Source organism: Callithrix jacchus, chromosome X, assembly GCF_049354715.1.
Source record: "Callithrix jacchus isolate 240 chromosome X, calJac240_pri, whole genome shotgun sequence".
NCBI classification, from domain to species: Eukaryota; Metazoa; Chordata; class Mammalia; order Primates; family Cebidae; genus Callithrix; species Callithrix jacchus.
In genome coordinates, this window is record NC_133524.1 from 93,596,826 (window position 1) to 93,616,959 (window position 20,134).

Sequence of the window (20,134 nt, forward strand, 5' to 3'; positions counted from 1 at the left end):
TCACTTGTACCATAATAAGTGGAAATCGCTGGGAAAGAAAAAGTTTAGCAGTTTTATAATGCTGATAAAGTCTTCAGAGGTACTGACTCTCAGAGTCTAGTTACTGCAGCTGAAAATTCTTTGCCCTGAGCATTTGTCCTTCAATCCAATATGCCCTTTAAATACAGTGAAACCATAGAAAAGGAATATCTAATGTTGTTGGGTGTTAATTAAAGAGTAGGTTTCCTTCCTTTCCTTAATGGAAAGCCTTAATTTGTCTTCAGTTGCAGCTGAAAATTCTAAAGACTCGTTTCCACCATCTTATGTAGGCTTTTTCTCTAATGATCAGGTTGTTCAATTCCTTGTTCAAATGCTGAAAAACTCATCTTGGCTCACACTGTATCTTCCTATTTGTAACCTGATGTGATCACTCTAAAATGGGAGTGAAAAAGACCTGGACATATGAGTCCTGATTTATCTTTGATATTCTTTAGGATTTTCACCCACCTTTACTGTAATAACAAATAAGAACCTCAGTCCAAGCTACAAATCAGTTAGAGGTAATATACATCGGGATCTGTGTTTCCTATCACCTCTTTTCTCCTTGGTTCCGGGCAAGTGCAGCAAATTGCAAGAGTGTCAATAGTATAGGCTGGGCGCAGTAGCTCACGCCTGTAATCTCAGTAATTTGGGAAATTGAGGCGGGTGGATCACCTGAGGTCAGGAGTTTGAGACCAGCCTGACCAGCATGGTGAAACCCCATCTCTACTAAAAATACAAAAATGAGCCCAATGTGGTGGTGCATGCTTGTAATCCCAGCTACTTGGGAGGCTGAGGCAGGAGAATTGCTTGAAACTGGGAGGCAGAGGTTTCAGTGAGCCAAGATCGCGCCATTACACTCCAGCCTGGGCAATAAGAGCAAAACTCCATCTCAAAAAAAAAAAAAAATGTTACTAGTAGCCAAAACAATTCAAGCACAGAATATGTTAACTATATGAAGTAGAGGAAAAGAGAAGGAAGGAGAATTTTTAAAAAGAAAAAATTTTTGGTAAAATGATGTAAAGTCATTGCGTATAGAATTGCCTTTCCTTTTTCATTGTCATGGTTAGGACATCTTTGGGACAGGGAAAGGAAACTGCTGCTGTAACCCTAGTTCACTGGTCTCGACAACCTGTCCTTGCTTCCTATTTTTCCTCCTGTTATGACTGGAATGAAATGAGAACCCACCAACAAGCAAAAAGTTTCTGCCTTTCATCTTATCTCCTATTTGAAATCCCTCAGTAATGATGTTCCACCACAGCTAACAGCCTCCTATTAGTAAAGATGGGAAAAGTACAAGAAAGCTTAACAAGGCCTGGGGTAGGGAACCAAGTGTGGGCTAATTCTCTCCTGGTCCTTCCGTAAACATTGAGGCAGATTAAGTGAATCCCTTATTCTAAGACAATTGTTCACTAAGGAAATAAAATTAAACTCCTAATCCAAAGCATTTGGACTTTCCTTACACTGTGTACTTTATTTTCTCAGTGAAGTGACAGAACGAGAGATGTTGAAAAAACAAAAACAAAACAGTAATTCTCCCCCAAATTCACTACCTTTTCCCAGGAAGCTTCATCCCTCAGTTTTGCTCCAGTCCTGTGAGACATGTTGAAAGTTGAGTAAAATGATGAATGAATTTTCTTTGTTAGTCAAAATATCAAATTAGTCTCTGATCTTTATTATTTCTTAGATTTGTCAAACATGACATCGTAACACCAAGAATTTTCCCCCAAAACCTCCTGTTGTTCATTCTACCTCTATCTTTTTTCTCATGGCACAGAAAGACAACTCTTCTTATCTGTTCAAAGTTGGTAGCTAAGAGAGTGTATAGGTGTTTTGTTTCTTCCAATTTTTACCTGATGTTGTACAATTTTCATATCAAAAAGAATTTTTCCTTCTCACCAGTGTGCATGCACATATGTGGACATGCTCCTAGGTTGGAGGAAATGGTGTACAGACCCTGAAATGCATAGGACCTTTGTATTGCCCAAATGTGGGATAATATAATAATAACCACTACTTATTGAACATGTTTTATGTGCCAGGTACTGTGATTAATGGCTTTATATGTGATTCCTCATTAAACTGCAAACCAATACTGCAAAGTACAGGTATGATTATGGGTTGCTTAATGACAGGGATACAGTCTGAGAAATGCATTGTTAGGTGAATTCATTGTTGTATGAATATAATAGAGTGTACTTACACAAACCTAGATGCTAGGGCCTACTACACATTCAGATCATACAGTATAGCCAATTGTTCCTTGACTATAAAACTGTACGGCATGTTACTGTACAGAATACAGTATGTAACACATTGGTAAGTATTTGTATATCTAAACAGAAGAGGAACAATAAAAATACTATATAAAAGATGAAAATGGTACACCTGTATTAGGGCACTTAGCATGAATGCAGCTTAGAAGATTGGAAATTGCTCTCGTCAGACACAAGCACACACATTAGCCTAGGACTACACAGGGTCAGGATCATCAATATCACTGTCTTCCATCTCCATGTCTTATCCCACTGGAAGATCTTCAGGGGCGGTAACACACATGGAGTTGTCATCTCGTGTAATAACAATGCCTTCTTCTGGAGCACCTGAAGGACCTGCCAGAGGCCAGTTATAGTTAACTTGTTATAAGTAGGTGTATACTCTAAATGGTAGAAAGTATAGTATAGCAAATACATAAACCAGTAACATAGTCATTTGTTATCAGTATCAAGTACTGTGTATTGTATATCATTGTATGCACTATACTATTATAGGACTGGGAACACAGCAAGTTTGTTTATACTAGCTTCACCATAAATGCATAAGTAATGTGTTGTGCTATGACATTATGATGGCCATGACCTCACTAGGTGAAAGGAATTTATCAGTTCTGTTATAATCTTATGGGACTGCCGTTGTATATGTGGTCCTGTCTGTTGTACTAAATGTCATTATGAGATGTATGACTATATTTCACAGATCGGGAAAAGAGGGTTAGCTCAGTTAAGTAAATGGCCCAAGAGCATAAAGCACTCTAGTCTCTAGAGAAGCTTGGATTTAAACGAGATCTCTCAGCCCTTCAAGGCCATCCTGTGTTCATTACAACATGCTGTTTTACTTAGAATGGTTGGATTATGGATCCCGACTTAAAATGAACAATATAAAGAGGCCACTTTCCCGTTATTTTTACTCTGGGCATAAAATTAGAGGTCAGAAATTTAAAAAAAAATCTTATCAAGATGCATAAAATTAGAATAATATTTCTCTAGGAAATATGGAAATGGATGGTATTCTGGTCAGGGGTTCTTCAATATAAATTTTAAGTGTTTTTTTGGTTGTTGTTGTTTTGCTTTGTTTTTGCGATGGAGTTTTGATCTTGTTGCCCAGGCTGGAGTGCAATAGTGCAATCTCAGCTCACCACAATCTCCACTTCCCGGGTTCAAGCAATTCTCCTGCCTCAGCTTCCTGAGTAACTGGGATTACAGGCATGCACCACCACACCCGGCTAATTTTGTATTTTTAGTAGAGACGGAGTTTCTCCATGTTTGTCTAGCTGGTCTCGAACTCTCAACCTCAGGGGATCCGCTCACCTCTATTTTTTTTTGGGAGGCGGAGTTTCGCTCTTTTTACCCAGGCTGGAATGCAATGGCGCGATCTCGGCTCACCGCAACCTCTGCCTCCTGGGTTCAGGCAATTCTCCTGCCTCAGCCTCCTGAGTAGCTGGGATTACAGGCACGCGCCACCACGCCCAGCTAATTTTTTGTATCTTTACTACAAAAAATGGGGTTTCACCTTGTTGACCAGGATGGTCTCGATCTCTTGACCTCGTGATCCACCCTCCTCGGCCTCCCAAAGTGCTGGGATTACAGGCATGAGCCACCGCGCCCGGCGCCTCTATTTTATTTTTAAAAGAGGTGATTGAAAGAAACAATTTAAAAAGTCTTCAGTGTCTAGCAAAAAACCCCAGAAAATTAAAAAAAAAAAACCAAAAAACAAACTCTAAAAGCACAGCCTGAAATAAAGCTAATAAAGCATTAGTTAGTCAGAGAATTCAAGATTTAAAATGTGAAAAATATTTTAAAATTAGCTGAGTGTGGCTGGGTGAAGTGGTGCATTCCTGTAATCCCAGCACTTTGGAAGGCTGAGGCAGGAGGATCACTTGAGGTCAGGAGTTTGAGACCAGCCTGGACAGCATGGTGAAACCCCATCTCTACAAATACAAAAATTAGCTGGGTGTGGTGTCACACGCCTGTAATCCCAGCTACTCGGGAGGCTGAGGCAGGAAAATCTCTCGAACCCAGGAGGCAGAGGTTGCAATGAGACAAGATGGCACCACCGCCCTCCAGCATGGGCAACAGAGCAAGACTATGTCTCAAAAAATATATATATTAGCTAGGCTTGATGGTGCAAGCCTGTAATCCCGTACTTTGGGAGACCGAGGCTAGAGGATTGCTTGACTTCAAGACCAGCCTGGGCAACATACCTAGGCTCAATATGTACAGAATGAAAAAAAAAAAAGAAAGAAACTTTGCCAGGCATGGCGGCTCACACCTGTAGTCCCATCTACTTGAGAGGTTGAGGCAAGAGGATCTCTTGAGCCTAGGAATTTGAGGTTGCAGTGAGGTAAGATTGAACCACTGCACTACAGCCTGGGCGACATAGGGAGACCCTATCTCTAAAAAAAAATGTGGAATTGCCCCTATTTTGTTAAGTTTTCATTGAAAATACTATCTCAGTGACTCATATTTAATGTATAAAAAGATTTTCAATATAAAGATACCAGGTTTCTTTATATTGTTGCCAAATCATTTCTCTCAGTATCATTTTCAAATTCTTCCAACATCCCTGATGAATGAAGAAATACTCCTCAGTGTGATCACAGTATTCCTCTGGTGCCAGAGTTACCAATTTGTTCACCAGGACATTTCTAATTTACATAAGTTTATGGTTATGTGACTCTACTGTCATACAACTTCTGATACTATAATGAACTGAAAGTCTTGCCAACTGTATTCACGTGGGTAACCAGAATGATCCAAAACTCAAAAGAGAAAATGAATACATTCCAATTTTTTTTCTCTTCATGAGTGCCAAGTTATAGTGATATATATGGAATTGTAGAATTACCTTAGATGCCAATAATATGGTACAGTTGAAAGTCATATTCAATATAGTTATGAGGGTAGATCAGATTGGTGTATTTCCAGTCATAGGCTGTGTCCTCATAACTTCCCAAAAAAAGGAGAGAAGGGGTTTGCAAAATAAATCATTGAAAACAGATGGGGTCATTTGTCTGTCAAGGACTGAATTCTTTCTGTTCAAACTTTTAGATGTTCCTGTTATACATAATAATCACAGCTACTATATAATGAGCGTTTCCTCTGTACCAGGCTTGTCTTAAGTGTTTTACATAAGCATTATTTCACTTAATCTGTTTAACAATCCTGTGATTTAAGTAGTATCTTTATTCTGCAGATGTGGAAACTAAAGCTCAAAGAGATGAACTAACTCGTTCAAGGTCACACAGTTTTTAGGATAAGTGATGGAGCTTTGATTTGAAAGCAGATTTTTCTGATTCCAGGATCCTTGTTTTATTTCTCTGTCCCTGAAATATGCCTTCAGCTTTCAGTGAGCTCAAGGTGCTTGTAAAGTACTTCCGCAGTCAGCTCTGGAATAGGAAGCCATTGGAGGCAATGGAAATAAGGAATTGTTTGCTTCGAGGTTGGTGCTGGTGGTGGTGGTGGTGGTTTTGTTTTCAAATATCAAGGCAAGGTTGTAAGATGCTTGCTTCATGTAGACCTGATCTGAATGAGGCTGGCATCTGGGCTCACTGGAATTTTCTGAATCAGTTCCATCCATTTCTTAAAGCTTAATTGAAATAAATGAGAGATCTTAGTATTTACATGAATTTCTTTTTTTTTTTTTTTTTTTAAGCATATGACATTTTTAGTCCATAGGTCTTGTTTGGTAATTATGCATAGCAAGGGAAATAAGATTTGTAATTTATTCACTTTTTTTTTCAATAAGGCAATAGAGATTTCAGTCAGAGATTTAAAATTAGGTTTGTGAATATTTTGTAGTCAATTCTACATACATTTTTTATTATATTTTACTCTTTTACTCCTTTTGTACTTTTTACCGACTCTTAACAAATAGATATGCCAGGAAAATTGAGACTTTTTTTCTGTAAACATATTTCTCATCTTGTATGAGGTTACTACCAAAACACTTTTCCAATTAGCATCTTTTTAACAGAACACTGTCCTGTACAATGACAGAATCTAATCAGTTGGCATTTCCAACCCTGAGAAGTAATGATTAATGCTTACTTGAGAATGATGTTTAAGTACTCATGAGTTAGAGTTTTAAAATGTTTAGTGAGGCTTGACAAGTACAAAGAAATGTTAATCACAGTCAATTATTTAGGGGATTTTCTTAACCTGACCTTACATTTGCTCCTACAGCTTTTGTTCTTCTGATTGAGTTTTATTTTGTTAGAACTAGGATGATGAGAATACAGCCCATCCCTCAAAACAATTACTTTCCTCAGCAGCTTTTACGTTTGTAGGAGGGTTAAACAATGTCTTGAAACCTAAAGATTATTGATATGCAACTACCTTTAAGATTTCCCTTTCTCTTTTAAAATTATTTCCTAAGGAAAGAGAATTAAACAACCTTGTATTTCCTACCCCTAATTTCCTAAAGCCAGAGCCAAGAAAAAACACCAAGAAGAATATGTTATTCTTTTCCGCATGAGGCCTTTTCATGAAAACAGCACGGGTGACATCAGGACTGGAATCTTATTCTAGTCTGTGTTGCTTGAAAAACATATGCCTTTGTAGATGTTTTCCTTTACTGTCAATAATGCCAAACCACAGAAATGATTTTTTTATTCTGTTTTGGCCTCCTTAAGATTACACATGCCATTACAAATTGTGATTGTTTTGTAGTTAAATCTATTCCTGAAACATTTCATATATAAACTGATCGACCTATTACTTGCTCTGTTTTATGCTTTACTAGATCTACATTCACGTTGCTTTAGTGGTGCCTGTTGCAAGCCTCTCTCTCGAATAAAAATTTAATCTCTTGCCTCATTTTCTTCTATCCCAAATTGTATCAGTTTGATTTTTATATAAGCATTTTTTTTTTACTTTTAACATATTTTCCAGAAATAATAAATACATGGAGAATGCTACAGAAATAGCGTGATTCAAGTTCATGTACAATATAATGCCTGTCAGTAATCTATATCAACATTTCTGTTCTCAAAATATGGTTTCAATTTGGGCATTTGTTTTTGTAATCGTTTCTACTGTCTTTATTAGATGATCTTAGTCTATCAAAGGATGCTTATAGAAGCACAGTTTTGGGAATCGCACTGCCAGGTTTATCAAATGAAAATATGGGATTTCCAGTTGAAGTTGAATTTCAGATAGTGAATAATTTTTTAGTATCAATATATCCTAAATATTACATTATTTTTTCCCAGTTTTAGTATGTTCCAAATATTATATGAGACATACTTCTACTAACAGAAGTATTCATAGTTTATCAGAAATTTAAATTTAACTGAGAAACCTGTATTTTATCTTGCAACTCTATTTGGTAGGCATCATGATAGTGAAAATGAACATAGATGCTAATGCCAAACAATCCGAGGTGGTTGTGCTACTTAAGCTGTGTAGCTTTGGGTATGTCACTTAGCCTACCTAAACCTAAATTTCATGTATAAAATGGAACAAATAATACCTACTTTGCAGGCTTTCTATAAAGATTCCAAAGTATGTTTTTAAGACGACTTATTATATGTTTAAAATACTGGGTACATAATAGATTTACATTAAAGAGTAACTGTTATTATCAGAACAAAGAAGAAGTACAAATGCAAGTAACCCATTGTTTTTTCCCTCCAACTTTATAGTGAGGATCCCTAACGGCAGCACTTAGCATCTAAACAACCCATTAGATTGATAATACAATAGTCCTCCCAGATCTTGATGACTGTTTACCAAATCAGAGATTTGACCACTAATAAAATATATTCAAGCATTAGCCTCCTTTCTCTCCTCTGATACTTGCCTCTTTTCATGTTACTTACCAAACATATAGCTTGTTAGTATCAGGTCCTGAATATGTGATGCCTTTTTACATTACTTTTTTCTTTTTGAGTTACAATTTCACTTCCATCCTGTCTTTCTTAGACATCTATTTATTAATGTAATTAATTTATATCGAGATAATTTACATACCATAAAATTCACCATTGTAATGTATATAATTCAGTGGTTTGGCCGGGCACAGTGGCTCACGCCTGTTATCCCAGCACTTTGGGAGGCCGAGGCAGGTGGATCATGAGGTCAGGAGTTCAAAACCAGCCTGACCAATATAGTGAAACCCCATCTCTACTAAAAATACAAAAATTAGCGAGCTGTGGTGGCGTGTGCCTGTAATCCCAGTTATTCAGGAGGCTGAAAGAGGAGAATTGCTTGAACCTGGGAGGCAGAGATTCAACCTCCGCCTCCCAGGTTCAAGCAATTCTCCTGCTGAGATCATGCCACTGCACTCCAGCCTGGGTGACAGAGTAAGACTCCATCTCAAAAAAAAAAAAAAAAATTAGTGGTGTTTAGTATATTCATTAGTCTGTGAAACTATTACCACTATCTAATTCCAGAACACTTCCGTCACCTCCCCCTCACCATCCACAAAAGAAACTCCATGTTCATTGTCAGTTTCTTCTCATTACCCCCTCTTTCACCCTCTCACAATCACTAAGGTAGTTTCTGTCTCTGTGGATTTGCCTATTCTGGACATTACAAATAAATGGAATCATACAATATGTGACCTGTGTTTGGCTTTCTTCACTTAGCATTGATGTTTTTGAGATTCATCCATGTTTTAGTATCATGTATGATACTGAGCATGTATCAGTATTTCTTTTTATGGTTGAATAATATTCAGTTGTATGGATACATCACATTTTGCTTAACCATTCATTGATTGATAGACATTTGGGTTGTTTCTACTTTTTGGCTATTAGGAATAATGCTCCTATGAACATTCTTATACATGTTTTTCCATGAACATCTATTTTCTTTTGGGTAGTATGTATCTAGGCGTGGAATTGTTGGATCATATAGTAACTCTATGTTTAGCATTTTGAAGGACTGACAGACTGTTTTCCTAAATGGCTACCATTTTACATTTACCCCAGCAGTGCACAGGAGTTTCCATTTCTTCACATCCTTACTTGTTATTATCTTTTTTATTATTATTATTTTGAAATTATTGCCCTCCTGGTGGCTATGAAGTGGTACCTCATTGTGTTTTTGATTTGCATTTCCCTAGTGATTAATGATGTTGAGCATCTTTTCATGTGATTATTGGTTATATATTTATTTCCTTTGGAGAAATATCTATTCAAACCCTTTGCCCATTTTAATTGGATTATTTGCCTTTTTATTGTCAAGTTTTAAGTGTTCTTTATATATTCTTATGAGACATATAATTTACAAATATTTCCTACCATTCTGGGTTGTATCTTCACTTCCTTGACAGTGTTTGTTGACAACCAAAAGTTTTTCATTTTGATGAAGGTTTATTTGTCTATTTTTTGTTGTTGCTTGTGCTTTTGATGTTACATCTACATTTTCTTTTCTTCCTTGTACAATAAAATAAGCACTAAACCAGGGTTCCCTTCCAGCCTTGTAATTATATAAATGTGTGACCTTAGGCAAGTACGTAAACTCATTTAGAATTCAGTTTTCACATCTGTAAAAGGAAGGTTGGTTTAACAGAATGGACACTAATTTTTTGTGAATAAATTATCTTTATAAAATCCCTTACATTAGTAGTTCTCAGACTGGGGCAAGGTTTTCCTCCAGGTAATGTGGCAATTTCTGGAAAGATTTTTGGTTGTTGAAACTGGAGTGGGATGATACTGGCACCTGGCAGTTAGAGGCCAGGGATGCTGCTAAATATCCCACAGTGCACAGGACAGCTCCTCTAACAAAGAATTATCTAGCCCAAGGTGGCCATAGTGCTGAGGTTGAGAAACCCTGCTTTAAAATTATGATTCTTGTATGCCAGTTTATTTTAAGTGGTAGTCTTTGAGTTCGTCTATAACAGCCAGGTACTTCTATGCTCCTAGCCTGTTGCTATGGAGTCTAAGAGCACAAAAACCATCACTGCAGAAAGAGGAGGTATGAGTGAAAGTAAAATCATTTAGGTTTTGTAGGAATAAATCAATTCTTGCATGTAAGGAGAATTTTGAAAGGGATTTTAAGGCTATTTTAAACTACTGTGTCTTTTAACATAAAGAAAAAACTATTTCATTGTAAACCCCTCCAGGCAAAGCCTTGTGGACATATTCTTGTTACTGAGTCTTTTTCTTTAGGATTTCTGTAACAAAATGGTTTTTGTGAAATAGTTTGTACATGCTATGAAGCATAGTTAATCAATCATAATAGAAAAAAAAAACCAGAGCAACTTGATGGAAGGAACTTGTAGTTAATATGTCTCTGCATTTGTGATTTATCTGAACTCAAAGGAAGTTGATATTCCAGCTGATCACATTAATTCAGCTTTCTCTAATGCTGTTACTGGAATGTACTTATTCGCTTGAGTTCCACAAATAATCTATCCAAAATAAAACAGACAATAGCTTGAAATATGTTTCAGCATTTTTAAATATTTTGGCATGTAAAAAGCTGTCAAATTTGAAGGTATTTCTTTTCTCTGATAATACTGCTGATTGTTTCATGCCCTGCATGATTAGATGTAATCGTTATCACCAGGACCAGGGTGACCACCATCACCATCATAGACTAAAATTCCTTGATTATCATATATCAGGATCTGTTCTAAGCACTTTATGTTTATATCATTTTTCCTCACAAAAAAATCCTATGAGGTAGTTTTTTTTAATCTCAATTTTGCAGATAACAGAAAAGTATACAATAAAGGGGGTAAAGTACTTGCTGAATCATGTTTACTTACTAAGTCTTCTCTTCTTTATCAAACTATTTCATATTTTAATAATAGATAAAGTATGTTTATTATTAGATCTGTAACACTGATGTCCTTAATTTTCTGGCACCCTAGATAATGGCAATTAAAGACTGAGTTATTTCTAAATCTGTTTTCAAAAGGAGATATCTTACAATTAATTGTCTCTCTCAAAATTGTATGTATACGTCTTCAGGCTGCTGTAATACCTTCCCATCTTGTCGTATTTATATAATTTTAAAGCTGTGCAACTTCTCCATTATATAAGTAATGGAAAGGTTTTTGTTTAACTTTGTTTATGTGTATAGGAAGCAGTGAGAGAAAACAATAAGAGAAGAGAAATGGAAGAGAAGACCAGGAGGGCAAAACTTGCAAAAGAGAAAGCTGAGCAAGAAAAGTTAGAACGCCAGAAGAAAAAGAAACAACTCATTGATATCAACAAAGGTATGAAAATATTTCCAATTTACAAAATGCATAAGGTGCAAAATAGTTGGTGGTTATTTATTTTTGGATTATAAAGTAACATTTCATAGAAAATTTATAATAGTATTAGTTACTTGTGCCAAATTTCTCTCATGATGCTATCTGTATTTCTTATCTCCCTACATTGAGCATTCAGGATTTTTGATAATGCAAGATGATATTTTGTTGAGAAAATGTTTTTCTCACTACTTTTCTTATCATAGTATATCATATTCTGAATGAGGCAGTGGGGAGGGAAGAAGAGGGTGAGATGAAATGTGACGCATGGGTATGGGGAGATGAGACTTACCTTCATTTTGTTGGCACATGTCTGTTGACAGTGCAGTAACAATTAACAGTCTTTCTTGGAGGCTTGAACATTTCGAATCCTAAGAGATATTGACAGCACTATTACAAGTTGAATAAAATAGGGAAAGACATCCTGCACAGCTGTGAACCTAAGTACAAAATGCTGGTATGTTCATGGAGTTTCAAAGTAAGTTCTTTGAGGCCAGGCACAGTGGGTCATACCTGTAATTCCAGCATTTTGGGAGACCAAGGCGGGAGGTTTGCTTGAGGTCAGGAGTTCAAGACCAGGCTGGCCAACATGGTGAAACTCTGTCTCTACAAAACATATAAAAATTAGCCAGCCATGGTGGCAAGCACATGTAATCCCAGCTACCTGGGAGGCTGAGGTGAGAGGATCATGTGAAACTGGGGGGGCAGCGGCTACAATGAGCCAAGCGACACTCCAGCCTGGGCAGCAGAGCAAGACTCCAGCTCAAAAAAGAATAAATAAATCAATAAAGTAAGCAGTTAAGTTGTTTTATTGGTTAGCAAGAGTGATTGTATATTGTTGGTGAGTTATTTAGTTTGGTTGGTTTGCTTTCTAAAGAAGAGAGGGCAAAAGAAGAAAGTGATTGGTATCAGTATCTTCACACTGAAAATTTAAGAGTAAAAAAGCACACATAGACTTTGTCACCTGAGGTCTAGAGAATTTAAGATCAAAACAAAACAAAATCGGAACAAGATACAAGGTAATATGATTACTATGGACCATGTATTACTGAAGATAACAGTAGTAAAAATTGCAAGCACTCTAAAATAGCAACTTAATGCCAAGCATGACTGTAAGACTCTTATGTATTTTAAGTCAATCCTCACAACATGTCTATGAGATAGGTGCTATTATTATCTCATTTTACAGATAGAAAATGGAGGCTCATAGAAATTAAGGAACTTGCCCAAGGTCTCCCAAACAGGAAGTACTAGCACCAAGATTAGAATCCAAGTTGTCTAGCTATAGAATCTTTCTCTTTACCTATGCCACTGTCAGAAGAAAATGATAACAACAACAACTAACATATAGCACTTGCTATTTACCAAGAACTATTCTAGGAATTTTATGTTTAGGAACCAATTTAATTCTCATAGAACCCTATTAGGAAAGTACTACTATCTCATTTCAAAATGACAACACTGAGGGACAGAGACGTTAAGTAACTTGCCCAAAGTCATAATGATAGTAAGAGGTAGAACCAAGATTTGAACCTAGGCATTATGTAACCAGAGTTAATTTTTATGTGTTTTTAAGTATAATTATCATAACAATCATTAGCAAGTATTTTTACATTAGTGTCTCTTAATGGCTAATCTTCTAAAGTAATATCCATACCATTAAGTTTAGTCTTCATACTTTTAAAATAAATAAAAATTTTCAGGAATTGACTATAGTTTATATCTAACACCCAGAAAACAAATATAACATAATTTATTATTATTATTATTATTTTTTGAGATGAAGTCTCATTCTGTCTCCAAGCTGGAGTGCAGTGGCGTGATCTTGGCTCACTGCAACCTCCACCTCCCGGGTTCAAGCAATTCTCCTGCCTCAGTCCCCCATGTAGCTGGGACAAATAATTTTTGTATTTTTAGTAGAGACAAGTTTTCACCATGTTGGCCAGGATGGTCTGGACGTCTTGACCTCGTGATATGCCTACCTGTGCTGGAATTACAGGCGGGAGTCACCATACCAGGCTCCACATAATTTTAACAGAAGAAAAAAAGTAATATTATGTAAAAAGCTGTGTTAGAATAGTATCAAATGATTTAGCAAACAGTCTTTATAATTAGAATCAGGAAAACTGGTCATGACTGAGGTCCCTCTGTTAGGAGGTAAGCACTAGAGTACGGCATGGCAATATGTATTTCTAGGAAGTTATCATTGAAAAGGTGAAGAAGTCAGTAGAAAGGTTCTGAATGTTAGCTCCCTTATGTGCAAGGAAGAGTAGTTGGAGAAGAGGCCGGAAGAGATACTAGGGGACAGATTGTGAGCTTTCTTTTCTGGTATGCCAAGGGTCTTACCCTGAAAGCTGTGGGAAGCCTGTGACTGTTTATAAACTGGAAATTGATGCATATACTCAGGTTTCCTAGATCATTTTTTTTTTTTCTGAGACAGAGCCTCACTCTATCGCCCAGGCTGGAGTACAGTGGCATGATCTCAGCTCACTGCAACCTCCACCTCCTAGGTTCAAGCGATTCTCCTGCCTCAGCCTCCCAAGTAGCTGGGACTACAGGTTGCACCACCATGCCCAGTTAATTTTTATATTTTTCATAGAGACAGGGTTTCACCATGTTGGCCAAGCTGGTCTCGAACTCCTGGCCTCAAGTGATCTGCCTGCCTTAGCCTCCCAGAGTGCTAGGATTATAGGCATGAGCCACCGCACCCTGCCAGAAAGATCATTTTGATAGAAGCAGAAAGAACATGTTGGAAGGGGAAAGCCCTAAGAAAATAGAGGTTATGAAGATATTGTCATAGCCCTGACAAGAGATGATGGTGGCCTGTACTATTACAGTGACAGTGAGATTTGAGAGCAACAAGAGCTATATTAGTCAGAGTTCTTTTGAGAAACAGAACTAGTAAGATGTGTGTATACATACACTCATGCACGCACACACAGATTTGTTTTATAGAATTGGCTCAAGTGATGATAGAAGCTGGCAAGTTTAAAATGTATAAGGCAGGACAACAGGCAAGAGACCCAGGGGAAAGCCAATGTTACAGTTCAAGTCTGAAAACCATGTGCTGCAGAATTCTCTCTTGCCTGGGGCATGTCAGTCTTTTTGTTATAGTCAGGCCCTCAACTGATTTGATGAAGCTCACCTACATCATGGGGTACAAACTGCTTTACTGAGAGTTCACTGATTTAAATGTTGATCTCATCCAAAAACACCCTCACAGAAACATCCGAAATAATGTTTGACCAAATATTTCGACATATGGCCCAGCCAAGTTGACAAATAAAATTAACCATCATGAGAGGGTATTAAAGGATAGAATTGACCGGTGCTGATGATTGATCGGATGTGTAAATCAAAGGAGGCAGGTGTTAAAGAAGATGGTACACTTCACAGGGAAAGCAAATTCAGAAATACAGCAGATCTTCTCAGGACAGTTACAATGACTGGTATCATTTTCAATATGTTTAGTTTTTAGATACCTTGTAAAGATGGAAAATATCTAAGAAGCCATTGTATATGTGATTGTGAAACTCAGGAAAGAAATCTAAACTAACCATATCGGCTTGGGGATCATCGGTTTTTATTTGAAGATTGAAGTTACAGTGTACTAGTTGGCCACGGCTGCCATAAGAAAATGCCGCAAGCTAGGTGGCTTATAACAACAGATATATGTTGTCTGACAGTTCTGGAGGCTAGAAATCCAAGATCAAGGTGTCAGCAGGGTTATGCTCCTTGTGAAGAGCCTGTGGTAGGATCTGTGCCAGGCCTTTCTCCTAGATTCTAGTAGTTCCTTGCTTTGTCACAGCATAACTTCAACTTTCTCATGGCATTCTCTGTGTGCCTATCTGTCTTTTCACATGGTGTTTATTTTATTTTATTTTTTTGAGACAGAGTCTCACTCTGTCGCTCAGGCTAGAGTGCAGTGGTGCAATCTCAGCTCACTGCAACCTCTGCCTCCTGGGTTCAAGTGATTATCCTGCCTCAGCCTACCGAGTAGCTGGGACCACAGGTGCCCATCACCACACCTGGCTAAGTTTTGTATTTTTAGTAGAGACACGGTTTCACCATCTTGGCCAGGCTGGTCTTGAACTCCCGACCTCATGATCTACCTGCCTCAGTCTCCCAAAGTGCTGGCATTACAGGCATGAACCACCTTGCCTGGCCGTGGTGTTTATTTTATAAAAATGCCAGTGATATTGAATCAGAGGCCTACCCTACTCCAGTACAACTGCCTCTTAATTATTTTTTATTTTATTTATTTAGAGATAGGGTCTCACTCTGTCACCCAGGCTGGAGTACAGAGATGTGATCATAGCACACTGTAGCCTCAAACTCCTAGGCAGAAGCAGCCCTCCTTCCTCAGCCTCCCATGTAGCTGGGGTTGTAGGTTTATACTACCATGCCCAGCTGCTCTTTGTTTCCAGTTTTTTTCTCTTACAATAAATATTTTATAATGATCACCCCTTAATTACATAGTTCAACTTATAGCATGTGTTTGATTGAAATCACCAGGGTAAAGTATAAATCAGAGGTTCTGAAACTATTTGGTCTCAGAACTCATTTACGCTAAAAATCATTGAGGATCCCAAATTCATTTTGCTTATGTAAGTTGTTTATATTAACATTTATTATATTAGAGTTAAACCTGAGATAATTTTAAAATTATTTATTGATTGATTCAATTAAATAACAACAGTAAACCTTTTCATGTTAAAATGGATAACTTTTTAAATGAAAACTACCAGTATTCTCCAAAACAAAAAATAAGTAGAAGAGAAAACAAATTAGTGTCATCAACCTCTTCACAATCTCCGTAAGACAGCTTGATTCTCGGGCCGGGCGCAGTGGCTCAGGCCTGTAATCCCAGCACTTTGGGAGGCCGAGGCGGGTGGATCACGAGGTCAAAAGATCGAGACCATCCTGGTCAACGTGGTGAAACCCCGTCTCTACTAAAAATACAAAAAATTAGCTGTGCATGGTGGCGCGTGCCTGTAATCCCAGCTACTCAGGAGGCTTGAGGCAGGAGAATTGCCTGAACCCAGGAGGCGGAGGTTGCGGTGAGCCGAGATCGCGCCATTGCACTCCAGCCTGGGTAACAAAAGCGAAACTCTGTCTCAAAAAAAAAAAAAAAAGACAGCTTGATTCTCATAGCTACTTTTCCATTCAATCTGATTCAATATCATTCCTCATGTAACTTCTGGAAAACTCCATGATATACTCAGGAAAGAATGAGAAATAGAAAGGCAAAACATTGTCAGTATTATTATGAAAATAATTTACACCTTGCAAATCCCTGAAGTGATCTTGAGGGACCTCTAAGAGTCCTCTGCCCACACTTAGGCGTTGCTGGGGTGAACAATGAAAAGAGTTAGTGGTTGAAAATGGAGACTATTCAAATTTTGTTCTGAGAACATAATCTTTCTCCCACACTACACCAATTCTTACCCTTCTTCAAGTATTTATCAGCCTTTCACTGTTCTCCTAAAAATGTGTCTATAACAGAAAAAGAAAGAAGGGCTTATTTTGATTTTGTCTATCATTGTTATAAGACCAACAAGTTTGTATGCCTGCTGCACAGTAACAGACCAATACCCTGAGACAGCTGGGATGCAGCAGAGAAAGACATTAATGATTGCAGGGCACCGAATAAAGAGATGGCAGGAGACCCTCAAATTCATCTCCCCAAGGAGTTCTGGGCTGGGATGTTTAAGTGGATCTTGGAGACCAGGGGGCTGGAAAATTGGAGTCATTGATTGACCAGGGCAAGGGGGATGAAATCATCAGGATGTGGAAACTGTATTCTTTGGTGAGTCAGCTTCTTGTGGGATCCTTCAGACCAGCTGACGTCAGTAGTTTTCTTGGTACGCAGGACTGAAAGTATAGCTCAAATGAAAAACTTGACATTTTTTAATGTTCAAATTGTTATCTACAGAGCAGTTAAGGGGAACTATAATCTTGTAACAGGGTCTGTGTGATTCTGAAGCAATAACTAGCAAACAACTATGAGGATGCAGGTCAGAGAGCAAGCTGACTTAATGATTAACACTAAATCACTGAATGTGCTGAAAGCTTGGTTTATCTCCCTCCCTCCCTCCCTCCCTCCCTCCCTCCCTTCCTTCCTTTTTTTTGAGACAGGGTCTTACTCTGTGACCAAGACTGAAGTGCAGTGGTGCAGTCTTTTCTCACTGCAGTCTCCGCCTCTCAGGCTCAAGCAGTCCTCACACCTCAGCCTACCCAGTAACTGGGACTATAGCCACACACCACCATGCCCAGCTAATTTTTGTATATTTTGTAGATGTGGGGTTTGCCATGTTGCCCAGGCTGGTCTGGAACTCCTGAGATCAAGTGATCTGCCTTGATCTCCCAAACTACTGGGATTATAGGTGTGAGCCACTGTGCCTGGCCTATTTTTTTTTTCTTTCTTTCTTTCTTTCTTCTTCTTCTTCTTTTTTTTTTTGTAAGATGGAGTCTTACTCTGTTGCCAAGGCTGGAGTACAGTTGCACAATCTTGACTCACTGCAACTTTTGCCTCCCAGGTTCAAGGGATTCTCCTGCCTCAGCCTTTCAAGTAGGCGGGATTATAGGGATGAGCCACTTTGCCCAGCCTCAGGATATTTTCATTTCTTTACCTCCTTTCTGCCATGATTAATTTTTTAATTTGTATAGGGATAGTTTAATAGTCTGTATTTTCATTTGCTAATATTTACTTAATTACCTCTTCAAATTCATTGAAACCTTAAGATAAATATCCAAATAAGTTTTTATGCATATGCTTGGCTGAGTGATTTGAACATGAAAGATAAATTTTTAAAAATTTGATTTATTTTTTATGTGTTAGTATCATAGCTCTATTTACATATCAATCAAATAGTAAACTGTACTGTTAGCTTCTTGATTGATGGCCCATGTGTTACAAATATTACTTTTATTGTAATGTTACTTTATACTTGGACTATATGTGCCTTAGTACTTATAAATATGTTTCAAAAACAGATCCTTCCATTGCAAGTGTATAGTTTTAATTATAAAGATGAAAAGATGCAGGAAAGAAAGAATAAGAATAACAGAGTTGGATGTCTGTCAAGATGGAGCTCACTGTGAGTTTCTCAGAGAATGTCTTATGAAAGATTCTCTTATCAGCTAGATGGAAGGCAGTTGTGAGCGCTCTGAGAGCTGGGAGGAGTCATGATGGAGACACATCATATGTGAATAGCTGGGGTGTGCAAGTCTATGGAAGACATGAGTGAGGTGTCGTCAGAAGATGGTTTATAGAACTTTAATGTCCAATTAGAACATTGTAATCTTCTCTTCCACCGAAAGAGAGATGATATAGAATATTTCATTGCCATTGCGAGGTATGTAATATGTAGTACACAGAGGTATTTCATGTATGGGACCAGAGACACATAGCATTGGAACCACAGGATCTTACCTATAACAAAAGTAAAGAGTCCCTCGAGTAAAGTATAACTTTTTTTTTTGAGACAGAGTTTCACTCTTGTTACCCAGGCTGGAGTGCAATGGCATGATCTCGACTCACGGCAACCTCCGTCTCCTGAGTTCAGGCAATTCTCCTGCCTCAACTTCCCGAGTAGCTGGGATTACAGGCATGCGCCACCATGCCCAGCTAATTTTTTGTATTTTTAGTAGAGACGGGGTTTCACCATGTTGACCAGGATGGTCTCGATCTCTTGACCTCGTGATCCACCCACCTCGGCTTCCCAAAGTGCTGGGATTACAGGCGTGAGCAACTGTGCCCGGCCCGACAAATAACTTTTTAAAAAGCTCTGCATTTTCCATAAGGCTTCTATTTCCTATCAATTTAGCAAAGGACAAACACTTCTCCCTCCATTTTTTTTTTTTTAAACACATCTATTACTTAGTAGATGTAACTTAGCAAAAGTGAGGTATGTTTATCTGGCATGCGAAATTATATACATTCATCAAGGAGAAATATTTGAGGATTTAATTATTCAGAAAAATAATAGGATAAAGTAAACAGAAAAGATTATTTCTATAATCTAGATGTGATCAACTGAGCTCAGAATTAAGTAAAGATATCATGAAAACCAAGCAGCCAGAGAATTATGTCTTTCAAGTTAAATCCATAAAAAAATATCACGTACCAAGGCTCCACTTTGAGAGAATCAGAGATCAGAAGGCAAAGGTCATGATAAGAAACAGTTTTTTGAACTGTAAAGAAGAAAATAGATACGATTAAAGAGACGGCATTTTATAAACATGAAGCAGCATTACTAAAAATTTAAATTCTTTGTGTTTGAAAGTGAAGTTCAGTATTAGCTCTGCTACCTAGCTGTATGACCTAGTTCTGTTGTCTCTTCATGCCTCAGTTACCTCATCTGTAATATAGGATAATGGCATTCATGCCTCCTATAGTTTTAGTGAAGATTAAGTGAGATGATTAAGTACAGCACAACACACAGGGCCTACAATATACTCGCTGCTGCTGATATGAAGAAAGAGTCATTTTTATTTTCCTTGAAGAATCTGGTAAAAGCTCAAGAAATAGTCTCCACCCTTAAGAAGTTTTCATTTTTGTCAAAGAAGGAAAGCAAAGCTGATCCAGCAAACATTAAACTGTGTACTGATACATAATAGAGATTATTTG

General features: G+C 37.7%; 1 protein-coding gene across 6 annotated transcripts in view; it reads left to right on the forward strand.

Annotated features, from left to right (window-relative positions):
- Positions 1-20,134, forward strand: part of DIAPH2 (diaphanous related formin 2) — a 933,611-nt gene that overhangs the window by 711,232 nt on the left and 202,245 nt on the right. For all 6 annotated transcript variants that reach the window (XM_078363563.1, XM_078363565.1, XM_078363567.1 and 3 more), the window contains one exon: positions 11,331-11,466. In XM_078363563.1, coding sequence (XP_078219689.1) covers positions 11,331-11,466 — 136 coding nt within the window. The remainder of the gene's footprint in view (positions 1-11,330; positions 11,467-20,134) is intronic.